General features: G+C 42.4%; 1 protein-coding gene across 1 annotated transcript; it reads left to right on the plus strand.

Annotated features, from left to right (window-relative positions):
• Window positions 1–910: 910 nt before the first annotated feature.
• On the plus strand, window positions 911–21,075 carry Ncoa4 (nuclear receptor coactivator 4). The gene is made up of 10 exons (XM_036199162.1): window positions 911–1,028; window positions 12,499–12,653; window positions 13,985–14,125; window positions 14,295–14,383; window positions 14,584–14,692; window positions 15,125–15,214; window positions 16,131–16,274; window positions 17,704–18,717; window positions 19,014–19,154; window positions 19,673–21,075. The coding sequence occupies exons 2-10, from the start codon at window positions 12,513–12,515 to the stop codon at window positions 19,676–19,678; spliced, it is 1,875 nt and encodes a 624-aa protein (XP_036055055.1). The 5' UTR covers window positions 911–1,028; window positions 12,499–12,512; the 3' UTR covers window positions 19,679–21,075.
• Window positions 21,076–21,930: the final 855 nt, after the last annotated feature.

Raw genomic sequence — 21,930 nt, forward strand, 5'->3', positions numbered from 1 at the left:
TGGAACCCTGGAACAGGAGTTATGGATGGTTGTGAGCCATTATATAGGTGCTGGGAACCAAAACTGGGCCCTCTGCAAGAGCAGTAAGTGCTTTTAACCTCTGAAGCATCTCTCCAACTCCCTACCATAAGGAAACTTATTAAACTCTAACTCTCCACTGAGTTTGTCTCCAGCCTCTAGGCATCCCCCCCTTTTTTTCTGTCCTTTAGAATTTGACTGCCCTATTAGCAAGGGTAGAGTTGGGTAGGAGAAATAGTAGCTAGTATTCTACAGCACAGTAGGACAACTCTACTGATAATAATCATCTGATCCCTCAGTCTCCCACATCTCTCAAACTCCCAGTAGTGGAGGCTAGCCTTGAACTCCCATCCTTCCGCTTCCTCCTCCCAAGTGCTGGGATTGTAGCCAGGTGCTACCACACCCAGATTGTCTATTTCAAAGATAGTTGATAGGATTTTCTATGTTATCAATACAAATAAATGATAACTATAGCAATTACCCACATCTGATCCATACATTGTTTACATGCATTGAAAGTTAACACTGTACCTCATAGACATGGACAATTACTATGTGTCAACTCAAAATGTTTTTTAAAGAATTTGCCTTGATTTCCACGATAAAGGAGTCATGCGATATACGGTCTTATGTGTCTTCTGACATGTATTCTTACATATGAATGTTACCGCGAAATAAAGTCTACCTTGTGCGAGCATTTTTGTGCAAGAGGCTCACTTGGCATATTTCTCCATCCAGCATTGCACATCTTCCATATACTTAATTTACTTACAGATCGACATGAAAAGGACCCAGATTAGGGACAGGGAAAATTACCACGCTCCTCCTAAGGAGGCTTTGCGCAGGCGCGGAAGGAAATCTCGCGGAACTGTCAGAACCCTAACTAGAGGCGTGATCGCAAGGCCTTGCTATCGCGAGAGCTCTGAGGTCTGGAGCCCGATCCTTTCGTGGCTAGCTGTCTGGGTCGGTCCAAGGTCCCCTCCGATCACCGGAAGAAGTGCTGCCAGCTGGTAAGGACGAGTGCGGCCGGCGGGGCGGGCGCGCTTCCTTTGGCTGCCTTTCGGCCCTCCTCGCCCCGGCCTGTGCCTGTCCTGCCCGCCTTCCTCCCGACACACGCGGGGTCCCGGGCCACCATCCTGCCTGTCTGCGTGCCGGGCCCCGTCGCCTGTCCCTTCCCCGTGTCACGCCAGGCCTGGACTCCTCTCCCTCCCCCGCGACCCGGAGCTGCCACCCCTCCCTTCTTCCCGAGCGCTGGGCCTGTCCTTTCCTCCCCTCCTGTCGACGTGCTCAGTCCCTGGGCCTCAGTTGGCAGCCTGAAGCCTTGGAGAAGCTTCTCTTCCATCCCTTTCCTACACTCTCCTGACGGTCCCTCCCTGGGTTTTCAGCGGTCACAGCCCTGTTTCTATGGCTCTTGTCTGGGACTCCCGTGCCAGATGAGCCTGTTTTCCAGTATTGATCCAGAGCACATTTGCTCCTATTCCGAATGGTTTGGCAAGCTGGAATGTTGGAGGCTATGTCGTGAACACAGTATTACTTAACATCCTAGTTAATTCTTCCTACAGTCCTCCAAAGTAGCTTACTTTCTGCCTTCTGCTGATGAGAAGAGAGCTTGCAGGGTCGTTGATGCGTTGCTCAGGCACTCATTTATACAATGCTGTATGCCCAGGGTGTCCAGGATATAGCAGTGTAAGAAATGGACGCGCTCCTGGCCCTGATGTTACTAAGTCCTTAGGGGGAAAACAATACCGTCTTAAGCGCTACAGGCTGGAACTTGGGAGGATGGATCGAGATGACAAGGCAGAGGGCTGGAGGACCTGACCCTCGGTGCACACAGCTTTCTTTAGTGCTGTTTGCAGGGTAACACTCTTGTGTGAGGACTTGACTTTCTACCACCCGCCTGAGAATTTGCAATATTGTTGTAGGGCTCTTGAGTTGTTTCCCTGAGTGTGTATGGGACGGTAAGTCAGTTGGTTCTCTGTTAGGATCCCACTGTGGCATTTCTGAACTGAAAGTACACCACAATCTTGGAAAGAAATTCACCCGGGTGTGACAGCAGGAGGAGGTTTATCTCATTTGTACTGCTCAGCAAGTTACTTGATTTGCTCTTTGCCTTTGTTTGTTTAAGAAGAGGGTTCGGGCTGGAGAAATGGCTCAGAGGTTAAGAGCACCGACTGCTCTTCCAGAGGTTCTGAGTTCAATTCCCAGCACTCAGAATCATCTGTAATGAGATCTGGCACCCTCTTCTGGATACATAATAAATAAATAAATCTTAAAAAAAAAAAAAGAAGAGGGTGTCAGATCTCCTTACACCTGGAAGTCCAAGCCATTGTAAGCCACCTGATGTGGGTCCTGAGACCTGAGCTCTGGCCCCTTGGAAGAGCAGCAAGTACTTTTAACCACTGAGCCATCTCTCCAGCCCTGTTTGTGTGGCTTGTTTGAGACAGGCTGCAGGAATCCCGGCTCTGCTGGGATTACATAGGTGCACGCCACCACAAAGCTGTTTGGGAGGTAGGTTTGCTAGCTTGCAGAATTGTACAGAGGAGTGAGATGTGTAGCCTCTGGCACTATTAACAGTCCTTACATTTACTTCTCCGTTTTACCTCTTCCAATAAGTCAACTCCAATTATCTTTGAGTCTCTAGGAAAATAACCTAGACATTTAAAGTTTTGTGATGAAGGTTTTATCATGACTTAAGTCTAAGTCTCTTAAGTTATTCTGTTGAGGGAATATTTTCAAAAGTGGAAAAGTGGAGCTACAGGAAGGGGAGGTTGTACCTAATTTTAGAAGTACAGAGGACTTACTCCCTCTCTAGTTTGTTAAATCAGTGTAGACTGCTGGGAACCTCAGGGATCTATATATGGGTTTTATAAACTCTGGGTATTCTGGCATATGTCCCTTCTCCATTTGAGAGTCTCCCGGCTAGCATTTAAATAGTGCTTTGCCCATACAGTGTTAACATACTGGTATGCTTTTAGAGAGTCACTGTGTCTGCTAATTATCTTTTAACTGTGCCGCTTAGTCAGAAATCTAGTGGTCAATGAACCAGTGGCACAAAGTCTCCACTAGATGGCGACGCACCATTGTATCCTCAGGGACAACACTGCTTCCTGACTGTTCAAGACCTCAAATACTTGACTGACTACATAAACCTTTAATGGCTCCTTCAAAATACCTGGTGTGGCTGGGGATTAGACGCAAGCTGGATCTTAGCCAAATGGCTAAGGAGCAGTCAGACGAAGACTTTTGCACCTGGGAGCTTGTGATGTAGGTATGGTATTTAACTCTGTCAAGTTCACGACAGTCTCCAAATTGAGCACTTGTATTCTGGGGACTATCTGTGCTTGTCTGTCAGAGGAGCCACTGTATTCCTCTCCTCAGCTGGTCTTCTGTGACTGTTAAATCTAACACTTTGGGCATCGTTTGTAAGCTTACAGTCTGTGTAGCACAGGTCCTGGCTTGTCATGCATACTCGTGAATTAGATGAGCTCACAGGCAAGTGAGCTAAAGAACTGTTGTGTAGGTGTTCTGTCGACTGATGCTCTGTGTAGCACGGATGACGCATCGTGTGCTCATTCTTAGTCCTGCCTTTGCTTGGCTGGACTGTACAGCAGAATCAAGATGTTTTTCTTGGGGACTAGGATTCTACTTGGGGCTTTTGAGCTTAGAGTTCCTTCATTTGGCATTACCTTGATTGCCCTGTGGAACTAGCAATTGGTGAGTAGCTGACAAAATAGGGTAGTGGAGTTTCTTTGTCAGTAAATAACAGTCCTTTCATATGTGGACAATTACACCTTCCAAAATAATTCGTCAGATATGTTTTGAGCTTTATTTTGGCTTTAGTGCTAGTCTCTCAGCTTTGAGAGAGGGAAAAAAAAATTCATTTCTTGTTTGCTTCTGTAGGAAAAACCCACACGATAGTTATATAAAATAAGAGATAAAATGTTTCTTTCTTTTCTTTTCCTTTTTTTCTTTCTTTCTCCCCCCCCCCCCCCAAGAATGGGTTTCTCTGTGGAACAGCTCTGGCTATCCTGGAATTCGCTTTGTAGACCAGGCTGGCCTGGAATTCACAGAGATCCACCTGCCTAAAATGGTATTCTTACGTGGTGCTGATAAGTACCTATTTTCCTATCCTTGACTGTCTTGGGGCAAGAAGTTCAAGTTGAAGATAGGGTACAGCCCTAGGATTGAAAGCCTCCCTAGCTTTTGTGGATGTCACTTGGAATTTGTGTGGTACTGCAGAGCCTGAGGGGGGAAATGTTGAGTTGGCTGTAAATAGTGCACATTTTACCCCCCAGATCCATTGTTGTTTTGGGTCTATGGAACTAAGATTTTCAGATCTGGCCTTTTTAAAACAATCTTTCTCAGCACTTCCCCTGGGATTATGGTTTCTGTGGTGACACCCTCACCAGTTCTGTTCTGTTTGAAAACAAGGAATTAAGTTAATCTGGGTGTTGTTGCCGGAGTTCTAAGAGCCCAGGCAAGAGGTAGAATACCATGTTCAAGGCCAGTTTGAACTCCATGAGGCTGTCAGGAACCAAGGGCTAAGGTGTGCCTTAAAAGTATTGCTTAGCATTCACAAGAGGGGACATTGGACCCCCGTCCTGGGACAAAAGAGAACAGTTGTATTAGAAACATTTTCCTCTTCTAAATTACTTTCCTAAATTAATACTACACCCCTTAATGGGACATCAAGTTCATTATGTTTATAACAAATTATTTTATTGTGGCTGCTCTGAATTTGGTTATTAACATTATTCATCCATCCATTAGTAAAAGATATATTAAACTACTGGCAAGTTAAAGACAAGCATTGGTACAATGCTGTGGGCGCCTTTCTCACTAGGCCAACTCTGTCGAACATACAGCATGTTCTTAATGCCAAGGTGCAGATAATACCAGGTGTGTGTGTGGTGCTGGAGTGTTCAAAACTGAGAGAATCCTCAGGCTAAGAAATAAGGTCTAATAAAGACATCAGGTTTTTTTTTGTTTTTTTTTTCTCCCCTCAAGACAGGGTTTCTCTGTGTAGCTTTGGTGCCTTTCCTGGAACTCTGCAGCCCAGGCTGGCCTCTAACTCACAGAGATCCACCTGGCTTTGCCTCCCCGAGTGCTGGGATTAAAGGCCTGTGACACCACCGCCCCGCAGGGTATCAGGTATTAAAGCAGCAGTTCTCAACTTGTGGGTCATGATTCCTTTAGGGGGTGTTGAATGACCCTTTCATAGGGCTCACCTTAGACCACTGGAAAACACAAATATTTACATTATGAGTCATAACAGTAGCAAAATTACAGTTATGAAGTAGCAATGAGAATAATTTTATGGTTGGGGGTCACTACACCATGAGGAACTGTTGAAGGATCGCCTCTGTGTTAAAGGGTCCACACTGGAAACCTATATAGATGTCAGTAGGCACCAGAAGGCAGCATGATGGTTCTGTTGACTGGTAATATTGAAGAATGATGTATTTGTTTAGGGAAGGCTCTCTAATGCTTGTAACTTGCACAGTAGACAGACAGAAGGGACTATCATTGCTGGCAGAAAGAACTGGAGAACCAGGCTGGACAGGATAGAGTGAATGGGTGGAAAGGGGATTTTTAGTTCACTAAAATGGGAATGTTAAGAATCACAGCGGTCCACACACTGATTTGCTCTGCTCCTTGTCCCCTAGTATTTGGGACAGGGTCTTGGTATAGATAGGCTAGCTTTGAACTCATAATATAGCCCAGGATGGCAAGCATGATTCTCCTGCTATAGCCTCCTGAGTGCTGGGATTATCTTCTTAACATGAGTTTTACTCTAATAAACTAAGCATCAGCCATTGACATGAAGAGAACCAGACACTTTCCGTTCATCTAGTTTTTGTATCTTCACCAAATGTGTTATCCAAAGAGGATTTTAGAATTAGCTGTTTTCTTTCTTTCTAATGAAAGTTTGATTTGGGATCTCAGAAACCGTGCTTTAGGATGAAGGAGGTAAACTGCTGCCTTGGTGTCTGGGATTTGGTGTCTAGGGATGTTTGAGTCTTCTCTCATGGTTTTGTTTACTCTTGATGTTCACAAAAGTCACTTTATATCCATAGAAAAGGGAAAATATGTGGCTCATACCTGTATTTATATCCTAGTCTCTTCACTGCCTCCAGTGTTGAGTCAGCTCACCCCGCCCTTGGCTTGATCCTGACCACACCTCAGGAAAGAATGTCTGAACTAGTCTGAGTAAAGTAAAGTTAATGAGTCTATTATGTAGAGATAAGAGATATACTTCCATCTATCAAACCGTAGACATCTAAGACATGGGTGTGACCTCCTCCAGAGTTTTGCACTTAAGTGTCTACCATGGGTTTTTATGTCCATTGCTCAAGTTGTAATTTACAACAAGGTTTAAAGATGAAGCAAAATTTAAAAGTTGAGTAAAGTTCAAACATTAAGTAAAAAAAGGATGTAAGCTGGTTTAAAGAATGAGTGTTTGTAAATGAAACTATGGTGGTTTTATGAGGTGTATTGTTTGGGGCAAGGGATAAGAGGAGTTTATACAGTTCAACTCAAGGTCAGGACGTTCTGGCCAAAAGTAAGCATAGGGTTTTTGTTAATTAGTATTCTTTGAAACGGTCACTGGTGTCCTGGACAGACCTTGAATTCTACTGTGGCTGAGACTTCCCTTTAACTCTGGATCCTATTTCTTCCTCATAAATGTTGAGATTACACATTTGAGCACCAAACCCTATGCAATTGGTTTTGATATCCTTTTTCTGAACCGTCTTTAGGAAAACCAGCTCTGTCACTGTTGGCAATTTTGGCTTTATCAGTTATGTTGAAGTTTTACTCTCAGACAGCAGGAAATGTAAAGTAGATCCCAGAGTGAGAAGCATTTTCTATATCCTGCCTCATTTTTTTCCCCATTTGAATCCTGCCAGTCCCAGCACTCTGGAACCTCAGGCCAGTCTTAGTTACACAGCAAGAGCTTCTGGTTTTTGTTTTATTTTCGAGACTAGGTTTCTGTGTAACCCTGACTGTCCTGGAACTCACTGTAGCTGTAGACCAGGCTGGCCTTGAACTCACAGAGCCTGCCTCTGTCTTCCGAGTGCTGGAATTAAAGGCCTGTGTCACCACTGCCCTGCGGGCCAGCAAGAGCTTTTCTAAACTCTAAAAAAACAACAGCAAAACTACCCCCAAATTAACCAAATCCGAACAGCTCTAGGGCGAAGCCCAGCCGGCACGTGGACCGTTATCGCAGTCCACCTGCCGACCCAGCTTTTTCTCTGGTTGGTGATTTGCAGCTGAGCCCTGGGCTGGGCTGAGCAGGTTGCAGAGGCTGCTGGAGGAGCCTAGCTGCTGTGGCTCCGGCGGCGGGTGCAGTGGGCGGAGTAGCAGGTGGGGGGAGGAGAGCGCTGACGTGTGCAGGGCGGGGCGCAGCCTGGCCCGGGCACCTGACTAGCCGAGAGGGTAAAAAGGTAGCTGCTCGCGTTCACGCAGTAGTTTGCGCACACGCAGTAGTTTGCATCGCGAGGCCGCACTGCGAGGTGAGTGTGCTGCCTTGTCCAGGAGAGCGCGCATGCGTGCGGGGAGCCCTGGGAGACCGGTTTCACAGCCGCTCCTAGAAAGGGCAAAGTGAAGCCTAGAAAGCTGTTTGCGTCACTGTTGCTCTAGCTTAATTTTACCGTTAGTTTTTTCAGTTTTTGAACCAGAAAAACCTTACTTAGTTTTGCCATCAGGTGGCAGGATTTTGCAGCCGTTTTTCGGTTACTGCTTAAGAGTTTCTGTGCTGGGAGTCTAGCAGCTCCATCTGAAAGCGCTGCCGAAGGTAAAGAATTGGAAGTGGATTCAGTTTAAGATCTGTATAATGTTTGAGACAATGTGTTGTGATTTAAAAACTTTTTTCACTGACAGAGAAGAACGTGCAAGTCAGGAAATGGCTCAAGGTAAAGTAGCACTTACTGTTTTAAATTGATAGCTTTTCACTACAGATTTTACAGTCTCAGGTAGTTTTTCTCTTCTGAGATAACTCAATAGACAGTATTTCATACTGTGGGTCCATTAGGACCTTCTTGGCTTATCCACTCAAAGTGGAGGGCTTTCTTGGAGGCAGAGAGCAAGCTGACACTGAATGAGAACTGGAGGATAGCGTTAAGAGATAATCTATTCTAGCCATGCATGGTGGCCTCCGCCTTTAATCCTAGCACTCTGGAAGCAAAGGCAGGCTTAGTCTGCTTGGTGAGTCTCGTGTATAATAAAAAAAGATAATCTGTTTTAAACCTTGATTCAGTCAACAAAGCCTGGAGTAGTTGTGATTTCGTCCAGATGCTGGGACTGAAGGCTCTTTTCTTCAGTCCTTCCTGCTGGCACTGGTACTTGGGAGGATTTTGATTATTCTGAGCCTATTAAGACAGTGCTATATGTATTTTTGTAGTTGTCATCCAAGGCAGAGGGTTCTGAAACACTGCTTATAATTTATTGAGGACTATAAAACTTGAGACTATGGAAATTAATAGTAAACCCTTAAAAACATTCATTTTAAACTCTAATTTTGGTAAACATAATTCATGAGTTGTGATACTCTAAAGGTAGAGGAGCTAACAGGACTAGACCTTGAGAACCCTGAATCCAGCTCTCACCCTGTACTGTGATCCTTTAAAGGGGTCATTTAGGGGCTGGAGAAATGGTTCCACATAAAAGAATAAGAGCACTTGCTCGGCTTGCTGAGGACCAGGTTGGTTCCCAGCACCTACATGGCTCAACCATTTGTAACTCCAGTTGCAGGAATCACATAGATGCCTTTTGGCCTCCAAGGTACCAGGCACACATGCAGTGCACTTACTTTATGCATGCAAAACATTTATACACATAAAAATAAATCTTAAAGACAGGATACCAGGCTCTAAGTTACACACACACACACACACACACACACATGTATGTGTCATACTATGTAAGCCTTTGGCTTCATGAAATATGGGTACTGTACTAAAATAGCAAAGGTTTTATTTAACTGTATTACTGGTGTTGAGAGTTGAACTCAGGACCTCAAGCATGTTAAACACTACCACTGAGCAGTGCCCACAGTAATAAACCTTTCCATCTTTCAGTTTGTGGTTAATGTGCGTCATGAGAATTATAGCTTTTCGGAAATCTTATGGTCAAAGCATATGATATCAAGTTATCTTTAGTTTGTGATTGGTTGCTCAATACTGGTTCAAAGATATTTGGACTTAATAACTAGATATGTGTGTTGCATATAGATACTACCACCCTCACAAACTTGAGGGTCTTTTATTGGGGGGGGGGTTGAGGATTGGGTGTGTTTCTTTCACATTTTTCCAGTACTCTAAAATTTAGTGCAGGGATCCTAGAAACAAGGAAGTTAAAACAAAACACACACATACAACTCTGGAAAAATGTAATGCAATTCAGTTCTTGTCTGAAAGTGCTAGGGCACTAGTTTGCATCGTTAAGGTGAAGTTAAAGGACGTTTTCAGTATTTAAAGTTAAATTTTGGGGATTAGGGTCAATTTGGCCCACTTAGTTAGGTAACAGTGAAGTAGAGGAGATGGTGCGCGTGCGTGCGCGCACACACACACACACACACACACACACACACACACACACGCGCACACACACGCACACACACACGCACATCCTGCACCTGTTGAACACACGTTAAAAAGTGAAAACAGTGCTTCTGCGTGGAGAACGGCTCCTCTGTCAAGGCCTCCTCACTGGAAAGCCATCCTCAGTTTCAGCACTGCTTGCTTGCTTGCTTGCTTGCTTGCTTGCTTGCTTGCTTTTTCTTTTGTGGTTTTTCAAGACAGGTTTCTCTGTGTGGCCCTGACTATCCTAGGACTTGCTCTGTACATCAGGCTGGCCTCGAACTCACAGAGATCCACCTGCCTCTCTGCCTCCCGAGTGCTGGGATTACAAACGTGTGCTATCACTGCCTGGCTGTAATGGCCTTATTCTTACGACCAGGAGTAGGCAGCCAGCAGCTGTGGCCCATGCCTGTAGTCCAAGTGTTGGGAGGCTGAGATCATAGAATTGTGAATTTTAACAATATGACTCTGTTTGAAAGACAGTACCCATCTTAAATTGAAAAAATTGTGGTAACTATGTGGTAAAAAAAATCAATTTTACAATTTTTCATTGCTGACAAGAAAAAATCAACTAGGGATATTTTGATTTGTTGAGACAGTCTCACATTGTAGCCCAGGATGTCTTGGAATTCACTATGTAACCCAGACTGGCCTTGAACTCTCTGCAGTCTTGCCTTAGCCTCCTGAGTGCTGAGATCTCCGGTCTTGAGCCACTGTGTGTTTTGTCTGTGTCCACTCCTGGGCAGTTGAACATGCTTGTGATTAGATTTAAAAGATTCCTGTTAAGGATCAAGTAGTATAGTCTGCTCTAGTTGTATTTGAGGGTTTCTGCCTTGTTCTAGAGTTGTGGGTTTTCACACTGTAAAGCTATATTTTAATTAAAATTTTCATAGTGCCAAACATTGCAGCATTCCACACAAGCGAGGGCCTGAGAAGTATGGCATATGAAGACTATTGGGAAAATAGCTACATAGGTCATGCATGGCTAACAGATGCAGTAACATGGTGACACTAAACGCTCCAACATTGTGTTGGCGGGGTTTTTCAAAAAAACATACAGTATGTGCTCAGTATACTTGAAGCCTGATTATAATATTAGATGGAAACACAAGTTAATACAGCTGCTGTTTCTAGGGTTAGAAAAAATTCCACAGGGGCTTCTGACAAATGCAATTGAGGAAGCCTTTTCTGTAGGTCATTGTGGGTAAACAGACAGAGGTAACAGAATTAGCAAGTGGGAAGTTAGGAAATTTACTGGACTTTGAGTTTTTGGTAGGAACTCAGAAGTTCCTCGAGCTGAGTCCTTTGCTGAAGTGAGGTAAGAAAGCCTCCTGGGCTTCATCTTCTTACAGATTTCTTCTTTCTTTTTTAAAAACTTATTTTACGCATATGGGTGTTTTGTCTGTATTTATGTCTCTGTATCACTTACATGGACCCCTGTATCTGAGGACCCCTGAGACTGTAGTTACAAACAGTTGTGAGCCATCATGTGGGTGCTGGAAATTGAACCCTAGTCCTCTGGAAGAGCAGCCAGTGCATTTAACTGCGGAGCCACTTCTTCAGCCCCACAGTTTATTTCTGAGGGTGGGAACTCAGTATTGGCCCTAACCTAACCAGCTTTCAGCCTGTTGTGAAACCTAGTCTTGGGGATGCTATCAAGGTCAGTCCAAAATGTACCTTTGCCTCTGACGGGCAGCCAGCCGCTGTGATTGCACTGACAGGCTGTTGCTGCTGAGCCCAGAGCGGGCTTCTTTGAGCCATTGCCTTCAGGACTGTGAGGCGGTCAGTGAAGCCATCCCCTCCTTAGGGCTGATATTCTGAAGAAGTCTGATTCTACTAGACAAGTCGCCCAAGTATTGGCGAGTAGTAATCATGTCCTCCCAGAGAGTTGCTTATCTAGGCAAACAGCCTTCCTGTGTGGAGATAGTTTTGTTTCCCTCCCTGGTTTTGAGTCCTCCTTCCCTTTTCTAAATGTCTCCATAGCATGTTACTCAGAAATAATTTTAGCCTAATGATCATGGGACAGAGTAGCCTTGTGACAAATACTTCCATATAACATCTAAATTGAAATTTCTGTATACCCAGTAGAGTACCGACTCAATTAACTCAACAAAGGCTCTTTTTTTTTTCTTTCTTTTTAATTCTCTTCTAGTCCAGTCCAAGAGAGGGAAGAGGGATTTTACGAGCAAAGGGAGGGGGTGGTGTGGGGGTGGGTTGAAGATCATGATGGGGAAATCTGCAGTTGCAGGGATAAAACCCAGGGAATCACACATGGTAGAGTTATTTCTACATTGAGCCACATCTGTAGTCCAGAATCCTATTAATGATTGGTGTTTTTGTTTTGTTATCTTTTGAGACAGGGTCTCAAAACCAGTGCTATGTAGCCCTGCTGGTCATGAGTTCCTCCCCAACTCAGTGCTGGGATTACAACCCCTTAATACCAAAAGTGGTTTAATGTTCTTTTAACACTTTCACCAACATGTATCCTGTTAATTCAGGACCATTGGTGTATTTCCTCAAACATATATGTTCACATGTAAAGTGTCCCCCAAAGTAATCATAGAATTTTCTTCCTTCCTCCCTCCCTCCCTCCCTCCCTCCCTCCCTCCCCCCTCTTTCTTCCCCCTTCCCCTTTCTTGTGACAGCATTTCTCTCTGTAGCCCTGGCTCTCCTGGAACTGCCTGCTCTGCCTCCCAAGTGTTGGGATTAAAGGCATATGCTAGAATTTTCTAGCAGAAACAGGTTAGGTAGGGAAGGGGGGCAATGTATTGAGTATGTATCTTGGAAATCACCAAAGATGTTAGTAATGAGAGCTGGTTGGAGTAATCATTTGAGCCATGATCAAAAGGTGGTTTCAGGTTGTAATTATGGTGCTATTTTGGTTTCTTTCTTTCTTTTAAAGGAACAGTGAGCAGAATGAACACTTCCCTGGAACAAAGTGGCTGCTACAGTAATAGAGAAACACTTTTGAGGTGCAGTGATGCACGGAGGGAGCTGGAGCTTGCTATTGGTGGAGTACTCCGGGCTGAACAGCAAATTAAAGATAACTTACGAGAGGTGTGCTGTGTGCTTTCCTCTTCCTTGGTCTGTCTGGCTGTAGCACAAGGCTGGGTAGAGCACTTAACTTCTCCATGTCATCCAGAAAGTTTGACCCATCCTACATGTTCTTAACCCTAATTAATCCTCTGCCTGGCATGTTGGAGCTTTTGGTCCCACAGGGAAATAAGTCAGATGCTGGAAGAATCTGAGACCCTACTTGGAGATTTGCCATTTAGCATGTGTTTTGATTGCTCCTTTGTGTGGCTCTTGTGCCCAGTTAGTTATGCAGAGTAACAGAGAGTGAGCAGGAATCTGCTTAGCTTTTTTTTTTTTGAGATTGGGTCTCTACATAGTTTTGACTGTCCTGGAACTCACTGTATAGAGCAGAGTGGCCAGGAACTCACAGAGATCTGCTAGCCTCTTGAGTTCTGGGATTAAATGTGTGTGCTACAATGCCTGGCATATCTGTACCTTTTTGATATATAAAAATGGCATTTCATTGTGTCTCTATTTAATTTAACTTGTTGTAGCATGATATAAGTGGTATAGTCTCTAAATGCAAGTCAGAATGAAATTTGTTAGTTCCAATAGCATTCTGCTGGTCAGTGATTCAAGTAGTATATGACTTAGAAACAACTTTTTCCAAAGGGGAACTTTTATGATATACCAATGTACTATGTGAATGCTCATGAATGATTTAAATAGCTGTTTTGAATTTTTTTCCCTCAAAATGTTTGTATATAGACAAAATGTGAACCATTGTATACACTCTTAGGAACATTAGTTTATAATTTAGCTATCCATCCTAATGGGTCTCTTTGCTTTCGATAAGATGGCTCATGCCTGTATTAAACTGGCTTACTATAAATGGACTGCTTATTCCATATAGGTGGGAAAAAGGACACAGACCAGCCAGAGAGTCTTTTGGTGGAAGGGGTTGTTCGAGACAGGGTTTCTCTGTGTAGCCTTGGCTGAACTGGAACTTGCTCTGTAAACCAGGCTGGCTTGGAATTTATCAAGATCCACATGCCTCTCTGCCTCCTGAGTGCTGGGATTAAAGGCATGTAAAGCTTAGAGTTGTCTGGAAAGCTGAGGGGGATTAGTATCCCTGGCATATCTTTTTCTTTTAATTGCTGATCCTCTAAGGGAGAGGAGTGAAGGTATTTTAGAAATTAGGTATACCTTTTAGCCTTGGATTCTTTAACTAGGATTCATAAGACTTCATGGGATTACTGAAATTGTAGGCAAATTTTTGAGTATATGTTGAAAAGTTTGAGAGCATTAGTATTTTATGGGAATTGTCATTCCTTGGCTTATAACACTAGTTTATACTACCATGCATTTCCTAGGTAAAAGCTCAGATTCACAGTTGCATAAGTCGCCATCTAGAGTGCCTTCGGAGTCGTGAGGTGTGGCTCAATGAACAGGTAGATCTCATCTACCAGCTTAAAGAGGAGACACTGCAGCAGCAGGCTCAGCAGCTTTACTGGGTAAGGTGACTACATGGCTGCACTTGGTTGAGTATGCTTTCTAGATTCCAGAGAATGTTTTAGCTGCTATGTAATTTTAGTATGTCAAGACAGGAGTTTTCTCTAAAATGTTGTTTATTAACCTGGATACTTTTAATATTGTGAATAGATGGTTTCATGTTTCTTGTAGCTAATGGGCCAATTCAGTTGTCTTATTCATCAACTGGAATATACCCAGAACAAAGATCTCGCCAATCAAGTCTCTCTGTGCCTGGAGAGGTAAAGAAACTTTTACTTTTGACTTTGGTCTACTCTCATGGGCATAAAAAGCAAGTCAGATTTGTAACTCATTGCATGTGTTGGATTTAACTTGACTTTCTGTTCTTGTATAAAACCATCCTGCTCTTTTTGGTATTTAATGTTATACTTGCTAATATTGGTATTCCTTGGAAAATATCTAAATCTTATCACTTTCATAGACTGGGCAGTTTGGCTCTTAAACCTGAAGATTCGACTGTCCTACTCTTTGAAGCAGACACATCTACTCTGCGCCAGACCATCACCACATTTGGATCTCTTAAGACAGTTGTAAGTAATGTTAATTTCAACTATTTCATAGGGTACTTGTCAAGTCGATAGTCTCCTGGATGGTGGCTTGCTTGAGACAGTGACCTTTAGAAATGTACTGATTAAGTCAGAACTATAGGTTGGCAGTTTGGGGATTGTTATTGATTCACTGAGAATACTTAGAGCTCTTCCTCTGTCTTTAGAAATATTCTGACACATTTAAAAAATAAGTGTTACGGTTTGAATGGTGTAGTATCATTTGGGTTTTGTTTAGTCACACCACTGCCAAATATAGGGAAGATTTCTTATGACATAGATAGCTTAAACTGATCATTGGATTTACAGTGAAAATAAAATGCTTTGCTCAGTGATTTTGAAATGTAGTGATTATACTACCCCCCCCTTTGGGGGGATAGAAAAGCATAAATAACATGATTCTCTTCTTCTTGATAGCAAATTCCTGAGCACCTGATGGCACATGCTAGCTCTTCAAATATTGGGCCTTTCCTAGAGAAAAGAGGCTATATCCAGGTGCCAGAGCAGGTAAACTGTAGTTCTGTTTTTGGTAATTAAGTCATTAATTTATGAATTCTTCTGTGTCTTGATAACTATTTTTTTATTTGCTACTATTTATTTGTAAAAAGCATCCACTTGAATGCCTCTTGAAGCACCAAATGTCAAATAGAAATTTAGTTTTATAGATTTAATAAGAAAAATGATTAGTTAAATGGAAATGATTAACATTGTTACTGATATTGGTTCTTCCTTGGGAGTCTCTGATTCAGATGGGTTTGTAAAACAAGTGAATAAAAGATTGAAGACATCTGAATTAGAAGAACTCTAGCGGTTGACTGTTGTTTTGAGATGGGCTCTAAATATTAGCACAGTCTGACTTAGAATAGTTCTGTAGCCCATGCTGGCTTTAACTTGGAGCCCTCTTGCCTTGGCCTCCCAGAGTGCTGAGACTGTAGATGTGACCGCCATCCCTGATCTTGTTTTACAGTTGTGAAAGGTGGGACTGGTAAGACGATTGCTTAGGGGACAAAGGCTTATCGCGCATTTTTCCTGAGTTCAACCTGTAGAACCTGCATAAAGTTGGAAGGAGAGGCCCAACTCTACAAAGTTGTCCTTTGACCTCCATACACATGCCATAGCATGGGTGCCCTCTCACACACAATAAATTTAAAAATATTTGTGTATGTATGGGGCAGGTGCCTCTGTGGGGGTCAGAGGACTGCTTGGTGGCAGGTGCTCTTACCCACTGATCCATCTCACTAGCCCAATAAGTTAAAAAAAAAAAAAAAAAAATGGAGTTCAGTGAAGGCATGGCTTCTTTATGGTTAGTAGTAACCCAGTGTTAGAGTGCTTGGGTCTTGTGTTTCTGGTAAATTTTCTCCTTCATTTGATATTGCCTTGTTAAGCAGCAAAGTTTTTTCTTTTCTTTTTTTATGGCTTGTAGAAGTCAGCATCCAGCAGCACAGCTGTTTCTCTCAATGAATGGCTTCTTGTAAGCAAACCTGCTATTGGTCATCAGGCTCCTTATGTACCCAGTACCAACCCACAGGACTGGCTCACTCCAAAACAGACCTTGGAGAATAGTCAGGTGTGTGGCTGCCTTTATTGTTTCTGAGGTAGATTGGGTTAACAGTATTTTATGTCTTTTTTAGCATTATGTAGAAAGGCATGTTTTTAATCTTTAATTACAAGAGTGAAATCACTTCACTATAAGTAGGAAGTTTAGGGGAAAAAAAAAAATCTTTCAAAATACATGTCCCTAATCCCTAGTGAAGTGACATTAAGAAATTTTTTAAATTATTTATTTTTTATTTTATGTGCTTTGGTGTTTTGCATGTATGTCTGGGTGAGGGTATTGGGTGCCCTGAAACTGGAATTACAGACACCTGTGAGCTGCCATGTGGGTACTGGGAATTGAACCTGGGTCCTCTGGAAGGGCAGCCAGTGCTCTAATTGCTGAGCCATCTCTCCAGCCTGACATTAAGACATTTTTGTTTATAGCATTTGCTGTACATGCATATAAATAAAAATCATTCTGTAAATTATGTTTTGGTAAATATGTAATGCTTTTGATCACATACATACAGTTCATCAGTTGGCTATAACTTAAGATTCTGCCCCCTATACTTTGGGAGCTAATTAGTTCCTTAGGAGTAAATCCCTGAATTGGATTCCTAAGTTACTATTCTGCCTATGTACCCTTTTGACTTTTGCTACATTGTGCCAATGTGGCTTTCTAGGAAGTTAATGGTTGATATTCTTATGAGTAGAGTATTCACCACTGTCTTAGTTACTTTTTCCATCTGCTGTGAAGAGACACCAGGTCCAAGGCAACAAAAATGCCTGTTTGTTTTGTTTTGTTTTTCAAGACAGAGTTTCTCTGTGTGTAGTCCTGGCTGTCCCAGAACTTGCTTTGTGAACCAAGCTGGCCTGGAATTCACAGAGATGCCTGTCTCTGCCACCCAAGTGCTAGGATTAAAGGGGTACATGCGCTACCACTGCCCAGCTGAAGGCAACTTTTTAAAGGAAACATTTAATTGAGTGCTTGCTACAATTTCAGAGGGTGAGTCCATGACCTATCATGGCAGGGAACATGGTGGCAGGCAGGCAGGCATGGTGCTGGAGCAGTAGCTGAGAGCTTACATCTTTTCTATAAGTTGGAGGGAGACAGAGACAGACAGACACTAGACCTTTTGAAACTTAAAGCCCCACACCCAGTGAATACACCTCACCTCATCCAACAACCCCACACCTACTTCTTCCTAAACACCCCATTACCTGGAAAACCAAACATTCAAATATGGGGTCATTCTCATGCAAACTTCCACAACCACCAAACCTCTCCAATAGTGGTGGTTATTTATAAGTTTGTTTCTTTGATTTTCACTGGCTATCAATTTTGCTTTTGATGCAGTTAAATGTTTTTATGCTTGTTAGACAAGTATTTAGTGTTTTTTTTTTTTTTTTGTTTTTTTTTTCTGGGAATTAAACATTTATTTTGGTTACTTCTTGTATAGACTTCTGCCAGAGCCTGCAGTTTCTTTAGCAATGCATGGGGCAATCTAAAGGGCTTAGAAAACTGGCTCCTCAACAGTCATCAAGACATTCCTGGAAAACCAAGTTCCTCAAAGTGTAACAGCCATGGTAGCACCAGCTCTTTCTCTACTGAAGTTGAAAAGGTTGAAGACGTAGAGCTCCTTGATCAAGATGACCTGGACCTGTCTGATTGGTTGGTGACTCCCCAAGAACCCTGTGAACTGGAGAAGCCTGAGAATGGCAGCTGCGAAACCAGTGAGAAGTTTAAACTCTTATTCCAGGTGTTCACAGAGCCCTACAATGTGAATGATTGGCTTGTCAGGCCTGACTCCTGTACCAACTGTCAGGGTAACCAGCCAAGAGGTGTGGAGATTGAGAACCTGGGCAATCTGAAATGCCTGAATGACCACTTGGAGGCCAAAAAACCACTGTCAGTCCCCAGTGTAATCACCGAGGCTTGGCTTGTCCAGAACCATCAGGACCCGTGTAAAGTAGAGGAAGTATGCAAAGCCAACGAGCCCTGCACAAGCTTTGCAGAGTGTGTGTGTGATAACAACTGTGAGAAGGAAGCCATGTATAAATGGCTTCTGAAGAAAGAAGGAAAGGATAAGAATGGAATGCCTGTGGAACCGAAATCTGAGCCTGAGAAACACAAAGAATCCTTGAATCTGTGGCTGTGTCCTTCCAGAAATGAGCTAACAGAACAAGCTAAGGCACCCAAGGCAGTGGCTCCTGCTAGAATTGCTGATTCCTTCCAAGTCCTAAGGAACAGTTCCCTGTCAGAGTGGCTTATTGGGCCCACACGTGAAGGAGGGGGCCCTAAGGAAGTGCCTAGTTCAGAGGAGAGAGCTGGCAAAGAAATGCTTCAAGTTCCCATGGCCACTTCCTGGTGTCCTTTTAATACTGCTGACTGGGTCTTGCCAGGAAAGAAAGTGGGAAACCTCAGCCAGCTCTCCTCTGGAGAAGATAAGTGGCTACTTCGAAAGAAGGCCCAGGTGAGCAGACATTAAAACTTGCCTCATTTGAATCTGCTTTAATTCATGCTAAATTTGGCCAAGGTAGTAATTTTTCCAAGTCATAAACAGGATGGATGATTTATAATCCACTGTATTTGTGAATTTCTTAGGTCCTTAGCCTTCACGCTTCTGTAAAGAAGAAAGTCCAGCCTGTTTTGTAGCCACAGTTGTTACCTTTGTTCTTGAAAAAGACAATGCTTTACATTGTTCTTTACCATCTGATTGGGAATTGAGTCTCATGCCTCCCAGTAGTCATCTTTTTTATCTTCTTGCAGGAAGTGTTTCTTAATTCACCCCTACAAGAAGAACGGAACTTTCGCCCAGATTGTTACGGCCTCCCGGCAGTTTGTGATCTCTTTGCCTGTATGCAACTTAAAGTTGATAAAGACAAATGGCTGTATAGAACTCCTCTGCAGGTGGGTACCTGCACTAGCAGTTATCATAGCTGCCCAAAAATGTTTTCTCTTTCTTACCACCTTACACTTTCCCCCACTGAACCATATTCCTATTAATTTGTACATGAACAGAAGTGCCTTGAAAATTTAAGGTATTGTGGGCTAGCAAAATAAAAATGCCTGACAATCTGAGTTCAATCCCTGGAACCTGTGTAAAGCTAGAACTGACTCCATAGAATTGTCCTTTGACTCTTTTTTACCCACACCATAGCACAAGCCCCCATGTGCATCACACACACACACACACACACACACACACACACACACACAAGAGAGAAAGAGAGAGAGAGAAAACGAACTATTAATGTTATGCACTTAAACTTTAAGTGATTTTTTTTCAATCTGTTAACTGTATAATTTTCTTATCCCCTCATGGATTGTGGTTTCTTAAGACCTGAATCCATTTCAAAGTGGAAAGGATTTTGCTCTCTGCAGTGAACTGAGTGAGATCCCTGTGTTTTGTTTTGTTTTGTTTACAGATGTGAAGCAATGGACTACTAGAATTGAGCAGCTTTCCTGCAGATTACCGCACATCCTTGAGCTGAGTGACTGTGACTTGCCAAACCATTGTTTATTCCAGGCCTGACTAGTCAACTTAAATCCTTTCCTGCTTAGTTTTGGACTAGTAAACAGAAATCATCAAATTATGAGCTACTGTGTGAAAGAATGCTAAGTGATACAGTTCCTTCTTACAGAAGCACTAATTTAACTCCCATACTAGAAACAGCATCTTGGTACACTGGCCTTTAGCAGCTTCCACAGCAAACACTAGTTTTAAAAGTGAAATATTTCTATGTCAAGTGTGTTAATGTGTTCTAAAACCAGTAAACTTTTCCTCACTTTTGATTGTCTTTTAGCTGTTTCTCTTGCTATAGGCTTCTAGTGGTTTGAAATTTTTTTGTTAATATACAGAATATTTCACACAAATAATTAACCTTGCCAATACAATATATTTTGCCCTATTAAATGTCTTAGTTATATTGCAGTTTTTGATATTAATCATCAGATATTTAGCCTACATGTCATTCCTAACATTTTTCATTTGAAAGAAATTAAGTATCAAGTGAGCTCTTTGAAAAGGACTGACTCTATTGCTTCAAGACTATTTAGGGCAGTCAGAGCCCCTGAAGTCCTACAAAACCTTGTTTTTAAAGAGCCCCAGGCCATCAAAAACAGAAAGGCAAGATGTATTAGGAATGTAGTACCTGACCACTCATCCCTAAGGATTTATTGGTGCATCCTGTGTAAATGGAAGCTGAGCTTGACACCTGGTGCTCTTAACTAGGGATAAAGTCAATGTCCTGTCACTTCAAGCACAGCATCCTGAACCTCCAAAAGTATGGTGCAGTGACATCTTGATTAACAGGTTGTGCCCAACACTTGTGCCTTGGAGTGTTTATTGAAACTTCATAGAACTGACATCCTTGAGTTATGCCTATAGTTTTAGAGAGTTTCTCTGTAGGAGAGTAACAGGATTTCTGTTTCACAATTCTCCAAGATAACTTAGCTGCTTTCTCTGCTTTGATCTATTAAGCCTCTGAACTGCCTATGCTATTGGAAGTACTTGTGGGAAAATTTTATGGTCCCATAGTGACATTATCATACAGCTTTACAGTTCTGAATAACAGCTGAAAAGAGCCTCATATTTTCTTATGTCCCCCCAGATGCCACTGAGTATTATAAAGTTGGTGGGTAAAAACAATTTAAGGAGCCTTCCCAACATCTTAGGTTGCAGGCAACTTTGTAGTTTCTCTTTTGAGGTCTAACACACTGTATTTTACATTACTAAAACGTAATTTAAGTTAATCACTATGCTAATGATATATAATACATTCTTTTGCATTGGTTTTATATCTCCATTAAAAGCATAATTAAAATCACAGTTTGTTTGTGTTGTCTGTAAAGTTCAAAATGTTAATGTTTGAGGGGTTGGGGATTTAGCTCAGTAGTAGAGCGCTTGCTAGGCCTGGGGTTCGATCCTCAGCTCAAAAAAAAAGAAAAGAAAAGAAAAAAAAGTTAATGTTTGGTTAAGGAGGCAATAAATAATATACACAATGAGTGTATAGTTTATGCATCTTATTTTTAACCTTTCCCTAAGAAACACGTATATTTTTCTTTAAAAACAAACACACATGCACACAACAGTGTAATGATTCCTTTCTACTAGATATATTCAAAAAGGTCCTAGTGTATTTTTGTCAACCATATAGCCAGAGGTTGCTTAGTATTTATCATGTTATGTACCCCGTGGTGTAATTATGTGATTATCATTTTTTTCCCTTTAGTTTTCCCAGGTTTCTTAGAAAATTTCCAGCCCTTAAAATATCCCCAAAGAGGCCAGGCAGTGGTGGCGCATGCCTTTAATCCCAGCACTCAGGAGGCAGAGCCAGATGGATCTCTGTTTTGAGTTTGAGGCCAGCCTGATCTACAGTGCGAGATCCAAGACAGGCACCAAAACTACACAGAGAAACCCTGTCTCGGGAGAAAAAAAAATCCCCAAGAGTTACCATACAGAATGAAGGTCAACTGTTGGGACAGAGTGTTCTGTTCCAGTATACTACTCTAATGATTAACTTAAAATATCTTGAGGTTGTTTAATGCCAGCCGTGTTGTAGGAAAATCTTACTTTTGCTATTTATGCTATCGGTAGCCCTTCACTTCACCATAAACACAAAGGCAGGAAAAAAGGCTGTCACTTTATACTTAGTTATCTGTGCATGTGTGTGCCCTTGCCAGA

Source organism: Onychomys torridus, chromosome 9, assembly GCF_903995425.1.
Source record: "Onychomys torridus chromosome 9, mOncTor1.1, whole genome shotgun sequence".
Taxonomy (NCBI): domain Eukaryota; kingdom Metazoa; phylum Chordata; class Mammalia; order Rodentia; family Cricetidae; genus Onychomys; species Onychomys torridus.